The 20,366-nt window shown below is 40.8% G+C and overlaps 1 protein-coding gene across 1 annotated transcript in view; it reads left to right on the forward strand.

The window, feature by feature from the left end:
- Positions 1-20,366, forward strand: part of CFAP61 (cilia and flagella associated protein 61) — a 294,188-nt gene that overhangs the window by 110,642 nt on the left and 163,180 nt on the right. The window contains exons 14-15 of the mRNA XM_011963119.1: positions 14,321-14,447; positions 18,049-18,126. Of these exons, the coding sequence (XP_011818509.1) occupies positions 14,321-14,447; positions 18,049-18,126 (205 nt within the window). The remainder of the gene's footprint in view (positions 1-14,320; positions 14,448-18,048; positions 18,127-20,366) is intronic.

Genomic DNA, 20,366 nt, shown 5'->3' on the forward strand with positions numbered 1-20,366 from the left:
TCATCGGTCTGGCTGTAGTAGCAGCCTTGTTCTTAGTAGCTTTAATTACATAATTTACATTCATATTCTTTTCTTACACACTCTTTTACTATGTCCATGCATTACTTTTCTTAAAAATAAAATCTAAATCTTTTCAATGATGAGACTTTCAACACTTTTCTGGGAATTAGTTTGGTTGCACTGGAGCCCTGGCTTTTCTTCGTAACCTTTTTCAGTGCCAGCTTCTTTTTCTTGAATCACTTGCATTTAAAATTGGAGCTCATGATGTGTACCTGGGTTCTTTTCTGAAATATTAAAGACTCAGAAGCTGAACTAGATTTGTGTCTTTCACAAGTCATGTGTTGTCGCAGTTGCCACCTGAGCCCTCATCAGGAACCCTCCTTCACAGCCTCCTCCAGTTTGCCGCCAGCACACCTGCCAGCCCACACCAGGTTCCCTGCCTGTGTGCTTCTGTAGCTTCTCCAAGTGCCATGGTTGTGCCCATTGCCTTTTTCTATTCAAGAAGCTATGCACGGTCTCATAGGGGAAGGCATCCCTCGAAACCCACACTCTTATCACCATTAGGGGTGCACATGGCAGTGGGCAGTTGTTTTCTACAGAAAGCATAGATCTCCTCTTTAATTCTTTAAACCATATTCTAAGCATAAAAAGCTTTTTAGTGAAACCACACATTTAATGTTAAAAATGGTGGCTTTGCCTGTCAATATTGCTCAGTTCCTATAGGGAGTACAACATCGTTCTTCCCTTTGCTCTTTTAAAGTCCACACTCCTGCACCCTCTCCAGGCAGCTGATCGTGGCTGCAGGAGTGGCGGAGAGAAAGGAGGGCGGCCAACCTGAAGAGGCTCCTAGAGAAATGAGAAGGAAGAGCAACCCCCACCCTTACACCCCAGCAATGTTTGTATTTAAAAAAAAAAAGAGTGTACTAACAAATGAATTTGGTGGAATTTCGTATCACTCAAAATGAAGTTTGGAAATGTGAGAGTGGGGGAGACCTTAAAGATGACTTCCCATCACCTTTCTGGGTTCCTGGCATCAGTTACCCCGAGGTGGCAGTGCCTGCACAGGGCCATCCCCTTCTGTCCCTGCATCCCCATGGCCTTGTCTTTAAGTGCCGAGGTGTTTCCAGCCAGTCCCCTGCACCTGCCTGTCAGCCAGGAGTGCAGGAGGAGCTCAGGTGCAGCAGCCAGGGTCCTTTGTAAGTCAGGGCACTATCCAGTGATGCTCAGTGACATGCACCCTTTGTATCTGTGAGGACTCACACCTGGCTTTTAGAAAGCGAGACTTTACAAGAACTTGTTTGTCCCTTAAAGAAGGCCATCGGGGTGGGCTGGGCATACGGTCATCATGGACCGTGGCATATTCTTCCTTCTTGCTCCTTAGCACCTGGCTTCCCTTCTCAAGGTTACCTCATTTTACTCAAGGACAGTTCTTTCTTCATATGCTCTTCAGTTCCACTGCAGGTGTGGTCCAGGGATCAGCAGCAGCAGCAGCATCTGCTGAGACTTTGCTAAAATACAGAATCCCAGACCCTGCCTCAGGTTTTCTGAATCTGTGTTGCTAACAAGTGCACCAGTTGACTTTCATGCACATTAAAAGTTTGAGAAGCACCATAGGGGCTTTTGTTTGTTTGTTTGTTGTTTTTTGAGATGGAGTCTCACTCTGTCGCCCAGGCTGGAGTGCAGTGGTGTGATCTTGGCTCATTGCAAGCTCTGCCTCCCGGGTTTCATGCCATTCTCCTGCCTCAGCCTCCTGAGTAGCTGGGACTACAGGCACCGGCCACAATGCCCAGCTACTTTTTATTTTATTTTTTATTTTTAGTAGAGATGGGGTTTCACCATGTTAGCCAGGATGGTCTCAATCTCCTGACCTCCTGATCTACCCACCTTGGCCTCCCAAAGTGCTGGGATTACAGGCGTGAGCCACTGTGCCCGGCCGGGGCTTCTGCTTTTTTAATGAATACATCATCTGGTAGAAAAGAATTGTGATTTATTACAAAAGAAACTATCATCAGAGTGAGCAGACAACCTACAGAATATGAGAAAATTTTTGCAATCTGTTCATCTGACAAAGGTCTAATATCCACAATCTACAAGAAACTTAAACAAATTTCCAAGAAAATAACAACCCCACTAAAAAGTGGGCAAAGGACCATGAACAGACACTTCTCAAAAGAAGACATTCATGCAGCCAACAAACGTGAAAAAAAGCTCAAAATCAAGCTCAGAATCACTGATCATTAGAGAAATGCAAATCAGAACCACAAAGAGATAGCATATCATGCCAGTCAGAATGGCAATTATTAAAAAGTCAAGAAACAACAGATGCTGGCAAGACTATGGAGAAATAGGAACACTTTTACACTGTTCGTGGGAATGTAAGTTAGTTCAACTATTGTGGAAGACAGTGTGCTGATTCCTCAGAAACCTAGAACTAGAGATACCATTTGACCCAGCAATCCCATTTCTGGTGTATACCCAAAGGAATATAAATCATTCTATTTTGAAGATACATGCATACCTATGTTCATTGCAGCACTGTTCATAATTGCAAAGACACGAAATTAACCCAAATGCCCATCACTGATAGACTGGATAAAGAAAATGTGGTACCATAGAATACTATGATACCATGGGATACTATGCAGCCATAAAAAAGAAACAAGACTACGTCCTTTGCAGGGACATGGATGCAGGTGGAAGCCATTATCCTCAGCAAACTAACACAGGAACAGAAAACCAAACACCACATGTTCTCATTTATAAGTGGGAGCTGAATGATGAGAACACATGAACACATGTGAGGGCTGGGAGGAACAACACACACTGGGGTCTGTCAGTGGGGGTCCGAGGGGAGGAAGAGCATCAGGATAAGTAGCTAATGCATGCTGGGCTTAATACCTAGGTGATGGGTTGACAGGAACAACAAACCACCATGGCACACTATGTAACATATGTTTGTCCTGCACATGTATCCTGGAACTTAAAATAGAATTAAATTATTTTTTTAAAAAAGAATTGTGATTATCTGTCTTCCAAATACAGATTTTCTATAAAACATATAAGCCATACCTACTTTACTTTTTATTCTTTTATTTTATATTTATTTCTTTTTCTAGACAATTTTAGAAGTTTAAAGGCCACACCTACTTTAAACCTTTTATGATCTAGTAATTTTTTGGTACTGTTGAATTACTAAGTTTCTTCTCTATATAAATATAACCTTTTGGTTAGATTTGTAAGAATATGTGGACTATAACTGTTTTTCATATTTTTTTCTATTTATATCAAGTAATGCTTTAATTTCTCTTGCTTGTTTCTAGTTCCTGGCCCTTTCTTTTTTCATACACACTTTCCACCTGTGTTTTTCTAAAGCCATTTTTTGCATTTCAAAATTTAGATTAACAATGAGAATGCTTTCAGTTGGAAAGAAAAACCAACTCAGAATGGCTTCTGCTTTAGGACATGTACTGACTCACATAAGCAGGATGTCTGGAGATAGGCAGGGCTTTAGGATTTGTATCTCCAGGGTCTTGGTTTCTTTCCTTTCTTCCACCCTCCCTCCATCCTGAAATTGACATCTATCACATTGACAAAATGGCCACTGGGTTCTGGGGTGCAGGAGGAGAGTACTGGCTGATGTCTGTTTTCCTTCTCAGAGACCCCAGCAAACCCCCTCATTCATCCAGTAAAATCCACAGCACTGACTGCAAACGTGTGCCAGTCCTATTCCAGGTGCTGGGGAAACAGAAATGATGCAAACAGATAGAAATTCTTGCCCACAGCGGGGGCATTCTAGATGGTGGAGAAAGATGTAAAGGAAAGAGATCCAAATGCACAGTATGTAGGCACTGAGGGCGAACATGAAGAGTATAGCAGGTGCGGAGAGGGGATCGGAAGTGCTGAGTGGGAGAAGGGCTGCCATTTTGCCTAGGGTGACAGGAAGGGTGGCCATGAGTAAAGACCTGAAGGAGGTGAGGAGGAGCCACTTGGGCATGGTGAGGGCTCAGGTCCTCTACACCTACTCTTTAAAAATGTATCATGTTCTTCTATTTTTTGCTTCACTTCTCTTGACATTTGGGATGAATTGTTTCTGCTCTTAAGTTTGGTTACTTTAAATTTCATGACCTCATGTTCTGGTCCTCCACCTAATTTCGTTCTTCTTCCCTTGGGAAATTATATTTGCGTCTGTCATCTGCCCTCTGGCTGTGCTGGTGAGCACTGGGACAAATTACTCATTCAGTCGTTAGTGATGGCTACCTCTTCTGTCAACACATTCCACACCCAGGTTCCCTCTCCTTTTGTTTAGTGACTACAGGCCTTTGAGATGAGGACATTTCCTAATGTTTATGTTAACTTGCACTTTAATTGTGAATAAATTAAATGCTTTCTTTATGATACATTTTCTTCATATATTAACCTCTAGGACATTTCCAAACTTAATACGGGGTGAGTATGTGCTACAGATGATGATTCCTTTTCTATTTCCGCTGCTTGCTCATTCTTGACCTACCCACTGGCTTTTCTGTCCTCTTGTTTATTCATTAGTAGAGAACACATTCAGGTGAATTGGTCAGCCACTCCATCTTACCACCCTTTCACATGATGTTTTTCTGAAATTTGACATTTTAAATGTGGGGAAACGTTTCAGATGTACTTGGCTAACCAATACTTATTGCGCTAGGAATTATTTTTTATAAATAAATATTTACTGCTGAATTAGATCATACAGCCATCAACTTGGCTCAGTAAATAAAATGCATTTAGCTAGTTGTCCTTTAAGCAACTACTCCCCTCACCATTTCTGTCTTCTTTGCTTTTCTGTGGGTGACTCACACAGAAAGTTACATTGTACCTATTTCAGGCCCGTGTTATTGTGGAGAGTGTTTTAACATCATCAGTCCTTGGCCCCTTCTGCTTTTAATCGGCCGTCTTGAACAGAACCCAATAGAAACCTCATTTTTAATTTTGTGGGTTTTGTTTGTTTATTTTTTATTTAAACTGAATTACTAATGACTATCAAATTGTTTCATGATTCTATTACAACGATCACTGTTTTGGAATTCAGAAAGACTCAAATCACTTTTTCTTCTCCCTGTCATTTCATTTTTATTTACTGGTATTAAAAAGTTGCCCTATTTTCTGCAATACATAAAGGGCATCCAGATAGGAAGAGAGGAAGTCAAACTATTCCTGTTTGCAGATGACATGATCCTGTATATTGAAAATCTCATAGTCTCTGCCCCAAAGCTCCTTAAGCTGAGAAACAACTTCAGCAAGTCTCAGGATACAAAATCAATGTGCAAAAATCACTGATATTCCTATACACCAACCACAGTCAAGCCTAGAGTCAAATCAAGAGCGCAGTCCCATTCACAATTGCCAAAAAAAAAAATAATAATAATATACCTAGGAATACATCTAACCAATGAGAGATGAAAGATCTCTACAAGGAGAACTACAAAACACTGCTCAAAGAAATCAGAGATGACACAAACAAATGGAAAAACATTCCATGCTCATGGATAGAAAGAATCAATATCATTAAAATGACCATGCTGCCCAAAGCAATTTGTAGATTCAATACTATTCCTATTAAACTACCATTGACATTTTTCACAGAACTAGAAAAAACTGTTTTAATATTCATATGGACCCGAAAAAGAGCCAGAATAGCCAAGGCAATCCAAAGCAGAAAGAACAAAGCTGGAGGCATCACCCTACCTGACTTCAAACTATACTGCAGGGCTACAGTAACCAAAACAGCATGGTACTGGTACAAAAGCAGACACATAGACCAATGGAAGAGAATAGAGAACCCAGAAATAAGCCTCTACACCTACAACTATCTAATCTTCAACAAACCTGACAAAAGCAATGGGGAAAGGATTTTCTATTCAATAAATGGTGATGGGATAACTGGGTAGCCATATGAAGAAGACTGAAACTGGACACCTTACACCATATGCAAAAATTAACTCAAGGATTAAAGACTTAAATGTAAAACACAAAACTATAAAAACCCTGGAAGACAACCTAGGCAGTACCATTCTGGACATAGGAATGGGCAAAGATTTCATGATGAAGACGCCAAAAGAAATTGCAACAAAAGAAAAAATTGACACATGGTATCTAATTAAAATGCTTCTGCACAGCAAAGGAAACCATCCACAGAGTGAACAGACAACCTATAGAATGGAAGGAAATTTTTGCAAACTATGCATCTGACAAAAGTCTAATATCCAGCATCTATAAGGAACTTAAACAAATTTACAAGGAAAAAACATCCCCATTAAAAACTGGGCACCTGTAGTCCCAGCTACTCAGGAGGCTGAGGCAGGAGAATGGCGTGAACCCATGAAGCGGAGCTTGCAGTTAGCCGAGATCACACCACTGCACTCTACCCTGGGCAACAGAGCAAGACTGTGTCTCAAAAAAACAAACAAAACAAAACAAAACAAAACACTGGGCAAAGGACATGAATAGACCCTTTTCAAGAGAAGACATACATGCAGCCAACAATCATATGAAGAAAAGCTCAACCTCACTGATCATTAGAGAAATACAGATCAAAACCACAAAGAGATACCATCTCACACCAGTCAAAATGACCATTACAAAAAAGTCAAAAAATAACAGGTGGCAAGGTTGCAGAGAAACAGGAATGTTTATACTCTGTGGGAGTGTAAATTAGTTCAACCATTGTGGAAGACAGTGTGATGACTCCTCAAAAGACCTAAAAACAGAAATAACATTCCACCCAGCAGTCCCACTACTGAGTATATATCCAAAGGAATATAAATCATTCTAAGGACACATACACACACATGTTCATTGCAGCACTATTCCCAATAGCAAAGACACGGAATCAGTCTAAATGCCCATCAGTGGTAAAGTGGATAAAGAAAATGTGGTACATATACACCATGGAATACTATGCAGGCATAAAAAAAAAATGAGATATTGTCCTTTGCAGGAACATGGATGGAACTGGAGTCCATTATCCTTAGCATACCAATGCAGGAAGAGAAAGTCAAATACCACACATTCTCACTTATAAGTGGGAGCTAAATAATGAGAACAGATGGACACATAGAGGGGAACAACAGACACACTGGGGCAAATCAGAGGGTGGAGGGTGGGAGGAAGGAGAGGATCAGGAAACCTAATTAATGGGTACTAGGCTTAATACCTGGGTGATAAATAATCTCTGCAACAAACCCCCATGACACAAGTTTACCTATATAACCAACCTTCACATGTACCCTTGAACTTCAAGTAAAAGTTGTATGTATATATATACAACTTTTATGTGTGTGTGTATATATATGTACACACATTTATGTGTATACATACTTTTATGTGTGTGTATATATATAGATATTATATATATACACACACACACACGCATAACCTTGTGTCTAAAACAATTCATCCACTCAATTTGGTATTGAAAAGTTGTGTTAAATCTTTTTCCTTCCACTTTCATATATGATATTCTACTTTATTGTATGTGTGATCTGATTAAATACTAGAAACTCTGATCCTTGAGGTCAAAGTCAGCCAAAAACAGGGAGAAGCAAACCTCTTGTGAAGCAGGTAACCCAGACTGCAAGACTCTCAGGACTCAAGAAGAGGCCAGTGGGCGGGGCTTCATCACTTCTTCACAGAGAGGTGTCATTTCCTGAGGGCTAACAGGTTAGAGCATTTAAGTACATCAGAGAGCGAAAGCATAAGAAAGAGGTGACCTGGAGAGGTAAAGCCTTGCGAAGCCCTCCAGAAACCTTGCTTTTTCTGTGGATAGAAAAAGCCATGTGGATGGGTAATGAAAAACATAGCTAATCTCCCTCACTGATTCAGGGTGGCTTTAGAACCATACTTGCACCCTTGGGAAAAGAACGCTAAACTCTTCTGGTTACTGAGTACACATTCGCTTCTGGGAAGGTCAGGCAAAGTGATGTGTGGAACAGATAGAGGGAGGTGGGAGTGTTCTCCTTCCTGGCTACAGGCCATGGGACTGAAAGAAGGGAGCCACCATAATAGCTAAAATGAAAGAATGACTAAAATGAGAGAAGCAACTTCCTATTTGAAACTTGCACAGAGATGAAAGTAGGGCCACATTTAGGTGCATCCAATGAGCCACCATCTTCTGAGGTACTGCCAGGCCTAAGTCAGTACATAATCATTGAAGCAGACTTTGTTTTATTGGATATTTATTTAGCAGATTTAAAGTTCATTCCACAGAAGGTCTTGGTATCATTTTGTAGACCCTCAATGAATAAATCTTTATGATTTATCTGAGAATAGGGTAAGAAATAAAGATAGCTGCTTGATAATTTGACAACAGTATTCTGTTTATATAGATGACATGATATATATATATATATTTGAGATCCATGTCATTTTAATTAAGGATTCTAATGAGTGTTTTTTGTTGAGAATAAAATAGTATGCATCCTAACAACTTTGTCTTGAAGTCATTGTATTTTTCAAGGTGCTTTCTCTAGCAAAAACACAGATGAAGGCCTCCATAACAATTAGTCTGCTTCTAACCTCATGTGCCTTATTTAAAACTTTAAAGAATTTCAGAATTATTTCTCAAAATATGGTCTGGAGTCAATAGCAGTTCAGCTCCACGAGAGCAGAAATTGTGGACTCTCTGTTTCCCCGATATATCCCCAGCACCCAGAACACACGGGGCACACAGCAGATGTTTAATAAATATTTGTGATGGAGTGAATGAATAATTCTTGATGAATCCATTTTAATCCTTGATTTTAGGAAATATGTCTTAAGAGTTTATTTCTTACATTTATTCATTTTTCACTTTTTCCTGCCAATTGCTATGTAGAAGCAACTGGAAGCAATTAAAAGCAATTTCCTTTGTAAAGGAAATACCCGGCCGGGCGCGGTGGCTCAAGCCTGTAATCCCAGCACTTTGGGAGGCCGAGACGGGCGGATCACGAGGTCAGGAGATCGAGACCATCCCGGCTAACACTGTGAAACCCCGTCTCTACTAAAAAATACAAAAAACTAGCCGGGCGAGGTGGCGGGCGCCTGTAGTCCCAGCTACTCGGGAGGCTGAGGCAGGAGAATGGCGTAAACCCGGGAGGCGGAGCTTGCAGTGAGCTGAGATCCGGCCACTGCAATCCAGCCCGGGCGACAGAGCAAGACCCTTTTTCAAAAAAAAAAAAAAAGGAAATACCCATGTAACAACAAGTATGTGTCCCGTTTTTTGTTTGTTTTTTTGTTTTTTGCTATGAGAATGCTTTATTAGGCAAAACCACATACTATGAAAATGCTTTAAAATGCAACAGGAGGAGATGTGAAGACACAAAGAACAAGTGCATAGTGACACACGGCTATCAGAACACACTGAGTAAAGAATCCACACCTCTTCCTCCCTTTACCCAGAAAAGAAAGGAGCTAGACCACCTCCTCCTCAGGTCTCCCACATCTGATTCTAGTTAAAGTGAACAGAAACAGGCTGCTGTTCTCAGCACCCATTGTAGGAGGAATAGTGTATATACAGCCACCTTGCCTCAGAGCCTGCCAAAAAAAGGTCACATGTGGAATAAGACCTACATTCTGATTTTTTTTTTTTTTTTTTAGATAGAGTGTCACTCTTTTGCCCAGCCTGGAGTGCAGTGGCATGATTTCGACTCACTGCAACCTCTGCCTCCTGGGTTCTGGGTTCAAGTGATTCTAGTGCCTTGGCCAACCAAGTAGCTAGGATTATAGGTGTGAGCCACCATGCACAGCTAATTTTTGTATTTTTAGTAGAGATGGAGTTTCACCATGTTGGCTGGGCTGGTCTTGAACTCCTGGTCTCAAGTGATCCTCCTGCCTTGGCCTCCCAAAGTGCTGGGATTATAGGTGTGAGCCACCTCACCCAGCCAGCCTACGTTCTGCTTTATGAGCTGAATAAAAACCTTTTGGGAAGTAGTTCTCAGAGGCAAATACAGACATAGAGAGCAGCCCCATCCAGTAGTAATACACTCTGAGCCACATGTGTAATTTTAGATTTTTGAATAGCCACACTAATTTAAAAATCAAAAAGTAGGTGAAATTAATTGTAACATTTATTTCTTATTTAACCCATTATATCCAAAATAGTATTGTTTCAGCATATAATCAATATTTAAAAAGCATGAATGAGATACTTTATATTACTTTTTTTGTACCAAGTCCACAGTTCAGTGAATATTTTATTCTTACAGCACGTCTCAGTTCTGAGTACCACGTTTCAAGTGTATGGGCTCTTGTACTGGACAGTGTCATTTTAGAGGAGGGCACAAACATACTGCCATTGCCTGTTCCTCCCCCTGAAATTCTAGGAACAAAGAAAAGTTCTGAAATACTCCTCTTTGGTGAATATGAATTGCAGAGATGAATGCAAAATGGTTGTGACCCCTAATCACCAGTAGATTTCCATGGACAGACTGGTGAAACAATGTTTGCAGTTTTGTGCTCCTTTGCAGGAAGATAGCCCCATGTCCCACTGAACATTTATTGGGCACCACTGTAGGCTACAAAAAGCCCTGGCTTTTTGGAGTGGACCGTGATATGGTCTGAGCTACAAGCCTTACTGGGGGAAGATGTCCGCTTACTCTCAGTTTCCAGTCTAGTATCCAACAACACTGTTTATAACTCAGTTGTAGTATTTATTATATGTAAAACACACACACACACACACACACACACAAAGACATGTAATAAGCATGGGGAAGCTCTCTGGCTATCTCCATGCAAGCTTCATGATTAGTTCACTTAACAGCTATTTATTGAGCATCTACCATGTGCCAGGCATTGCTCTAGCCATGAGGTGGCAGCAGTGAGCAAATAGACCAACACTCCCATCTTTGTCAAGTTTTATTCTAGTGGAAGGAGACAAACAGTGAAAAACAAAATAAAGAGAAAGTAGGAAGTGCTGTGGAGAAAAATAGAAAAAGGAATGAGGTTCGAAAGTCAGGGTCCAGATTTTAAATAGGGTTTCAGGGTCATTGAGAGGGTGAAGTTTCAGCAAAGACTCAAATGTTGAGGTGATGGAACAGGCTCACAGATTTGCTGGAGGAGAATTACAGGTAGGAACTTCTGATGAGGTAACTTCTGATGAGGTAGGAACTTCCTTAGGTAAGAACTTCTGATTGGGTAGGAACTTTCTCAGGTAGGGAATTCTTATGAGGTAGGACCTTCTGTTGAGGTAGGAACTTCTGATGAGGTAAGAACTTCTAATAAAGTAGGACCTTCTGATGAGGTACCTTCCTCAAGTAGGAACTTCTGATGAGGGACTATGTCTGGCATGTTTGAGGAACAGCACGGTGGCCTGTGCCACAGAGCAGGGAAATCAAGAAGCCAACTGTTTGGAGATGAGTCAGAGCAAGCAGCAATCCCAGAGGGAGGGCACAGGGAAGAAGGCTGTGGTCGTGGGGAGTCGGGGAGGGGGCTTTCAGCCACTGTAGAACTTTGGCTTTTACTGGGAGTGCAAGCTTATGCTCGTCAATGTAGCAAAATTATGGTAATTATTAGACTCCCTGCTGAATCATGTTTGTTTAATGAAGCTCATATATTATTATCTTAAGTATCTTACTTTATTCATTTAAAAACATTCTGAGAGGGGCCGTACACATAAAAGAGGGTAAGAACACCTCTATTACTGGGAATTTGAGTATAAGAGTCTTGTGATCAGACTTAACATTTGATAAGCATTGCTCTGGCAAATTGGTGGAGGATGGCTTGTCAGGGACAATGGCAGAAATGTGAAGAGACACTAAGATGCTGTTCTAACAACCCAGGAGAGAGGTGGTGGAGACTGGACTAGCATTGGAGGTCTTGAGAAGTCGTTCCATTCTTAGATGCATTTTGAAAGTAGAGTCAGCCCAAAGTGAGGCTGAAAGAGAGGTGTGCAAGAAAACAGATGAAGCCAAAGGTCTGGGCCTGAACCACTGGAAGGATGGAGTTGTTGTTACCTAAGACAGGAAAGACAGCTGGCTGGAAGGCTTTGGAATGGAAACAGTGAGACAACTCTTAGATGGCCATATCTTTTTCATTTGGGGTGATATAGTGTACTTTAGCTGAAGTTTATCCAGATCTTCCACAGTATCTTAAATGTGTTGTCTGACAGCAGTTTCTGAGAGAGCTCTACCATATTAAACTCTACCAATATGATGGTAAATTTCAAACTCTTCTCATAACCCTGTCCATTTTTACTTCAGTATCCTGGAGCTTTATTGTTAGACACCTATAGATATGGTATTGTTATGTCTTCCTAGTGAACTTTTATTATCAAACAAAGACCTTTTTCTCATGATTTTTGCCTTAAGATCTGGTTTATCTGATATTTATATAGCTATGCCAGCTTATTGTTTTTGCTGTTAGTTGCCATTCCCTTTTCCTTTCAATTATTTTAGCATTATATGTATTTTTGTAACAGCTTTATTGAGATGTAATTCACATGCTATACAATTTACCCACTTCAAATGTACAATTCAGTGGTTTGTAGTAGAGTTACAGCATTGTGCAGTTACCACCTCTATCTGGTTCTAGAACATTGGTATCACCCAAAGGACACCCTGTACCTATCAAGCTGTCACTCCCATTCTCTTCTCCCCTCAGCCCCCAACAATCACTAACCCACTTTCTATCACTGTAAATTTGCCTGTTCTGGACATTTCATATAAATGGAATTACACAACACGTGCCTTTTTGTATGTGGTTTCTCTCACTTTGCACAATGTTTTAAAGTTCATGCATGTTGGAGTATGTGTCAGTACTTTATTTTCTTTTATGGCTGAATAGTTTTCTGTTGTATGTATAAATCATACTCTGTTTATCCATTCATTAGTTGGTGGGCATTTGGGTTGTTTTCTCTTGGGCTATTGTGAATAATGCTGCTATGAACATTCATGTACTGGTTTTGTGTGGATATATGTTTTTAATTCACTTAAGTGTTTTTCTAGTGCTTTTGTGGTCTTGTTTGTTACATTTCCATCTTTAATCCACTGAACTAGATTTTGGTGTAAGGTGGTCATATAACAAAGTTCTTACCTTTCGCTTAAAATTGCTCATAAACATTATTAAGATGGTATTAGTTGTTCATCTTTTTATTAGTTAATTATAGATATAGATATTGTTCTTTGCAAATATGATACTTTGTTCAAATATGGAAGCATGTATTAAAATTTAAGCACAGATGTTCTCTACAGTTGACAGTTAAATAGATTAGGATATTTGATTGTATCAGCACGAGGAGGAATGGCATTGTCCCATTCAGTAATAATACCCTAGTAACTGCGGAGAATTCACTGCGAGGCCAGCTACATAATGTATAGGACCCACTGCAAAACAAAAATGTGAGACTCTGGCCTCGTATGGAGCAATCAGTCTCTCCTTCCCATGAGCTCCAACCCATGGCAAACAGGCATCCAACTAAGGGCTTGCAACCTCTGCACCAGGATGCATTGAACCCCTGGGTGGAGGATCGGTAGGAGGTCCACACTGAGTTGCTAGCCGAACACGCCATGGCACTGCCTGCCCAGGGTAGGGACAGCCACCCCCTTGGTCTGACCAGAGACTCCATGTGTCATGTACCTGACTCATGAGCCTCTCTATACCCTTGTCCAGGAACCCCCCTGGGTGTTGGCTGAACACGGGCTTCCCCCAACCAATGCAACCAGTGTCACCCCTGGCAGAAGGAGGCAGGAATGGGGAGGCTCTCTAGGGCCCAGGGTGCCAGGGGCAGGGAACAGGTGGGAGAAAAGCATCATGGAGAGACCGTGGGGAGCACACATGAGCCGAGGCTCCAAGACCCCTGACATGCTCCATTGTGTCACTTAACTTCACTTAAAAACATGAAGTCAAAGATAAAATTATTAAGAATTTTTGAACGGTGGCCTCAGAGCAATAAACTGTGAGTGTGAGGCTCTAAAAAGCACACAGCATTGTGTGGGTCCCACACCCATGAAGCCAGCCCTGGTGCAATGTGACTTCTTCCTAACATAATTTAAAAATTGGAAGGATTTTGACTCTGTTTATGAACTAAATCATAGTGCTACTGTAAACTAAATATTTAAAGTATCTCTGTGTTGTCTTTGGTTAATGGCATTATCAGTGATATTGACCTTATTCTTCACACGTTTTTGTGTTTCATGTTTTCTATAATGAAATGAGTTACTTTTACAATTACTCAAACCCCAAGGTTATATAAACATGCTTTACTGGATATTATTTTATATAAGTGTGATATGTTACAATTCTGTCTCCATTTGAGGGGGAATATGTATTTAGTACTTTAACTTAAAAATATATTCCTCTCCTTACTCAGGTCCATTCATATAAGATTTGCCACTCTCTTGGATACTCCTGGTGTGGAAAATCTTGTCAGCACCCTCATGTTGAATAAAAGCATATTGGAGGACTTAGACCGTTACAACAAGGCTCGCAAAGACCCTGTAAGTATGTGATATGACCAGACCTCAGGATATGGGACCATCGTGATGACCCATGTAGACTCAACCCTGAAACTTCCTTGGATCTGAGTTGGAAAATCATATGGCGGGGGCAGTGGAGATAGAGTTAGAAGATGGGAGCAGAAGAGGAAACCATGGAGACTGGGACTTAAGGAAGTGAGACCATTCTCAGTAGGGATCCCCCAGAGGGATCAGACACCCAAAATTCTTCTCATGAAGATAGAAAGTTTGGACTTGATCCAAACAATCATATCAAAATGAGATAGATCCTATTTTTTGGGGTAGGTAGATACAGTATGACCGTGGTTAGGGAAGGGTATCTTAGGAATCCACAGGTATCTGGTGCCCACCTCAGCAGCACTGGGTACCAGACTGAGGGTAGTGGGACCCTATTTGAGCCTACTGAATGATGAGTCTGACCAGACCCTTTTGTTGAGCTGGCTGCATCCCCTAGGATTACATAGTCTGGGAAAGATCCTGCATGATAAGTGTTGGGTTCTCTTTCTAGTGTGGTAATGCATGTATGTGCTATGGCAAAAGTCAGGCTTGTGGCAGTCTATAAATTAATACTGCTATCTTAAGGGCCATGCCAGTTAATCTAACTACACATGGAAAGATGCAGATAGTTAAAGAATATTGTGGCCGGTCGCAGTGGCTCAAGCCTGTAATCCCAGCACTTTGGGAGGCCAAGACGGGCGGATCACAAGGTCAGGAGATCGAGACCATCCTGGCTAACCCGGTGAAACCCCGTCTCTACTAAAAAATAAAAAAAAATTAGCCGGGCGAGGTGGCGGGCGCCTGTAGTCCCAGCTACTCCGGAGGCTGAGGCAGGAGAATGGCGTAAACCCAGGAGGCAGAGCTTGCAGTGAGCTGAGATCTGGCCACTGCACTCCAGCCTGGGCGACAGAGCAAGACTCCGTCTCAAAAAAAAAAAAAAAAAGAAGAAGAATATTGTGCATAGTCACTTTTTTGATACATTTTATTTTGAACAAAATTTATTGAGGTATAACCAATAAACTGTGTGATGGATTTCACAATTTGCATACACCATGTAACCAGCACATTTTAAGAAACAGACTAACCACAGCCTGCCGGAAGTTCCCCGATGCCTCTACTCAGGCCTTTCCCTAAGTTAATACCACCTTGCTTCTAAGATCAGAGATTGGCTATGCCTATTTTTGAACTCTACATAAATGGAATCATACCACTTGTTTTCTGATACCAAGTTTCTTTTGCTCAGCAATATGTAAGAGTCATTCATATTATAGCATGAAGTATTTCATGGCATGAATATACCACCATTTATGTCTTCATTCTACTGTTGAAGTCATTTGGGGAGTTCCAGTTATTCGCTCTTTTGGAAAAAAATCTTTTAGTTAATTTTTAAGTCATCAGAAGGAAGACACCAAACACTTAAACATAATGGTGTGTACACAAATGTTTACTATTTACGAAAGCATCAAAGTAAACTAAAATACAACTTCCTTCAGCACATGGTATTTGCTTTGGTTTGTCTTGGACTCTTTGTTTCTTCATTTTTTGCTCCTTCCCTCCTGGCCCTCTAAGTGGTATGAGGTCAAGCCCTGGTTCTCAAAGTGTGGTCTAAAGAACCTTGAGGGCCTCTGAAACATGGATTTTCTGGGAGACTGCAAGGTAAAAACTGTTTTATTCATTTTCCACTGTGTTGAGATCTGTACTTATGATGCAAAAGCAATAGCAATGGTGGGTGAAGCCAGTGCCACCTCAGAGTAGGTCACAGAAGTGGCAGCAAATGTCCTAGTGGTCCTGGTGTTCTTCACCGTCATCCCGGTAACTACCGAAAGAGCAAACCACAGTGGAATATCCCTGCAAAGCCATCAGAATGACTGAAACAAAAAACGTGATGCCACTAGTCGCTAAATGCTGGCGAGGATGTGGAGAAACTGGATCTCTAGTGTTGCTGGTAGGAACGTAGAACGGTACGGCCACTCTGGAAAATATTTTGGCTGTTTAATTTTTTATTTTTATTTGTATTTATTTGTTTATTTTGAGACAGAGTCTCGCTCTTGTCACCCAGGCTGGAGTGCAATGGCGCAATCTTGGCTCACTGCAACCTCCACTTCCCGGGTTCAAGTGATTCTCCTGCCTCAGCCTCATGAGTAGCTGGGATTACAGGTGCCCGCCTGTAGTTTTTGTATTTTTAGTAGAGACGGGGTTTCACCACATTGGCCAGGCTGGTCTCAAACTCCTGGTGTCAAGTGATCTGCCTGCCTCAGCCTCCCAAAGTGGTGGGATTACAGGAGTGAGCCACCGTGCCCAGTCCTGGCTGTTTATTAAAAAACTAAAACTGCAACTATCTTATAGTCTAACAGTTGCACTTGTGGGCATTTGATCCAGAGAAATGAAGACTTTACACTAATGTTCATAGCAGCTATTGTCAGCCCAGATATCCTTCAACAGATGAATGGTTAAACACACTGTGGAACGTCATGCCTTGGAATACTACTAAGCAATGAAAGAAATGAACTCTTGATTCATGTATTGGCTTGGATAAATCTCCAGAGAATTATACTGAGTGGGGAAAAAGCCAGCCCCTACAGGTTATATCCTCTAGAGTTCCATTTATATGACACTTTGAAGTGATAATATTTTAGAAATGGAGAACAGGTTATTTGATGCCAGAGGTTAAGGATGTGGGGAGGATGGGGACAGAGGGGGCAACTCAAGGGATTTTATGGTATTAGAACTGTTCAATATTCTGACTACAGTGGTGGATACATAAACCTATAGAGGTGATGAAATCATGTGAAACTTCATACACCACACACACACACACACACACACACACACACACAATTGTAACAGTGTTGGTTTCCTGCTTGTAGTATTATACTATGGTTATGCAAAATATTATCATTAGGGGATACTGAACAAAGTGTACAAGAAATTCTGTTTTATTTCTTACACTGCATGTAAATCTACAAGTATGTCAATTAAAGAAAAAGGAAAGGAAAAGCTGGTTTCACTAAGGAGTATCCTTGATGAAGCAGTAAAATTATTAACTTTATTAAGTCTCAGCCCTGAAGCCAGGTGTGGTGACTCACGCCTGCAGTCCTAGCACTTTGGGAGCCCAAGGTGTGTGGATTCTTTGAGGCCAGGAGTTCAAGACCACCCTGAGCAATGTGGTGTAAACTCGTCTCTACTGAAAATACGAAAGTTAGCTGAGCACCTGTAGTTCCAGATGCTTGAGAGGCTGAGGCACAAGAATTGCTTGAACCCCAGAGGCGGAGGCTGCAGTGAGCCAAGATCATGCCATTGCACTCGAGCCTGGGCAACAAGAGCAAAACTCCATCTCAAAACTGATAATAATAATAACAATAATAATAATAATAATAATAATATCTAATAGAGTTGGTGTGAGGATCCAGTGGACATAGGGAGGGCGTTTAACTTACTACCTGACTCAAAGTAGGTGTTGATAGATGCTTGTTCTGTTGTTGTTGTTGTTGTTATGTGAACATGGTTAAGACCCACTGTTGCCTGCTTACAAAAACATTCATAGCCATATTTTTAAGGGTCTTAAAATATATGCTTATCTTTTCAGGATGGAACACTGCTGCAGGCATTTGTAGCTGAAGTTGCAGAACAAATAGTTGGTATTGCAGTGATCAGAAATGAAATGGTAAATTGTGAAGTGGATTTTAATTTCTTTGATTGTGCCTTGCTATATCATGAATTAGCCCAAATGCCCCTTTTGGAGTTGTACTTTTACTTATTTAATGTGAATGCCTCCTTTTTCTGATGGATATCGTCATCATCTGCCTCTACCCCACTTGGAGGACTTGCAATTCTCCATTTTTTTGCAGTTCACAATATTTAATATATTACAAAGACTACATGAAAGCATTCTCACCCTAAAAACTCAGATAACTTTCCACCACCTATACACATATTGATATATTCCATTGCTCTCCCCAAAGTATTACTACTGTAGTGATGCATTTATCCCTTCCAGCATTCTTTTTTGCACTTGTTACATATATCGTGTGTGTGTGTGTCAAATGGAAATGTCATTTTATTTTTTCCCAGTGCACAGCCAGCTATTTCAAAGCATTTATTACTGAATAGTCCATTCTTTCCCTTTTGATTTTAAAATGCTGCTTTTACATTCATTAAATTTCTATATGCCTATGTCGATTTTTAAACTCTCCTTTTCCGTGGATTTATCTGTTGATACCTATTGCATTATCATGTGCTTTTATATCTAGTAGAGGAGTGTTCTCTCATTTGATGTCTTCTAAATTTTCTTGTTTTTTTTTTTTTCTTGGCTATTTCCTCTCCCAAACCTTGTAATGCTTATTATTAATATAGTTGTACCTATGTGGATTCTATAGAACAATTTAGGCAGAATTGACATTAAAATATAGAGACTTCCCTACTAGGATCATGGATCATGGCTTTCTGTGTTGTTGTTGTTTTGTTGTTTAACTTTTTGGGTTCTTCAGAAACGTTTTGTGGCTTCTTTCATGTGGTTTTCTTTGCATCATGTTTTGTGCCATATGGGTTTTTGTTTGTCCTGTGAGTCTATTCTCCACCTTTCTCCACCCTGTTCTGTCCCAGGGAGCCTGACTGATGGGCACAGCATTATGGGTGCCTTTGCCATTTGGCTGCCCATTGGGTTTGGTGGATGGAGAGCCCTGACAGAAGGAGGAGGGGACAGTGACGTCTGATGCCTCAGCAGGCTGATCTCCACTGAGTTCCCTGACATTTCAAGGCAACCTCTTCATGATGCTCTCCTTTTGGATTCCTATAACCAGCCCTCCTCCTGTGTCACCCTCTTAGGGTGGGAAGAGCTTGCAGTTGCTGCGGCACAATCCCTACTTATCTTCTTACACCTGCCCCATCCTTGTAAATATTTCCTTTGTTAAACCCACCTCCAATTATCCTAATTTGATCATACTGTTTCCTGCTGAGACCCTGACCTGACACAGTTCTAGACATTGATCATTTATTTCTACGTGTTTTATGATTTCTCTTGGTATTCTGAGTATACACTTTTTCTCATATTTTCTAAATGTTTGTCTTGTGTATGGGAAAACTACTAGTGTTTGTATTTTTATCTTGTACTCAATCACCTTTATGAAATATCTTTGAGCTTGGAGAGTTTTTCAGCTGATTCACTTTTCTGCCGCAGCATCACCTCCACCCTATTCTATTGGTCAGAGCAGTTAGAGGGCACGCTCAGACACAAGGGGTGGAGGTGGGCTTCTCTCAATGGGGGTGTGGCAGAGTCACTTTGCAGAAGAGCATGAGGGATGTGGGATGACAGGTACTGTCCTGGTGGTCATCTTAGGATTCTTTGGATAAGAGAACCTGCTACACCTTCCTTTTCAATATTTATACCTTTAGTCTTTTTCCAGTTTTAGTGTTTGGATAGAACAGCATTGAGTAATAGTGTTAATAATAGCTGCCTTTCTGGTGTTCTTGATTTTAATGGAATGATTCTATACTTTCCTCCATTTAGCATAATCATGGCTGTAAGTTTCTGATAGATATCCCTTAACAAGTAAGGGAAATTTTCTTCTCTGTCTTATTAAAAGTTTTTATTATGGATGAGTGTTGAATTTTATCGAATGTGTTTTTGACATCGAGATGTTCACATGGTTTTATTTCTTTAATATATTGCATACTTTTCTCTTTCTTAGATTTATTCCTCTTTTTGATCCCATATTTCTTGGAGTTAGTCATTCTTTTAGAGACAGTGTTGGGTAGTAAGGTCCCTGCGTCCACACAAATATGAGAAATTTTCATTGGTCCTCCTACTTGTATACTCATTTGGCTGTGTGTAGAATTCTCATTCAAATTATTATTATTATTATGGAAATGGAGTCTTGCTCTGTCCCCCAGGCTGGAGTGCAGTGA

This window comes from Colobus angolensis, unplaced genomic scaffold (genome assembly GCF_000951035.1).
Source record: "Colobus angolensis palliatus isolate OR3802 unplaced genomic scaffold, Cang.pa_1.0 Scaffold117, whole genome shotgun sequence".
Classification (NCBI taxonomy): Eukaryota; Metazoa; Chordata; class Mammalia; order Primates; family Cercopithecidae; genus Colobus; species Colobus angolensis.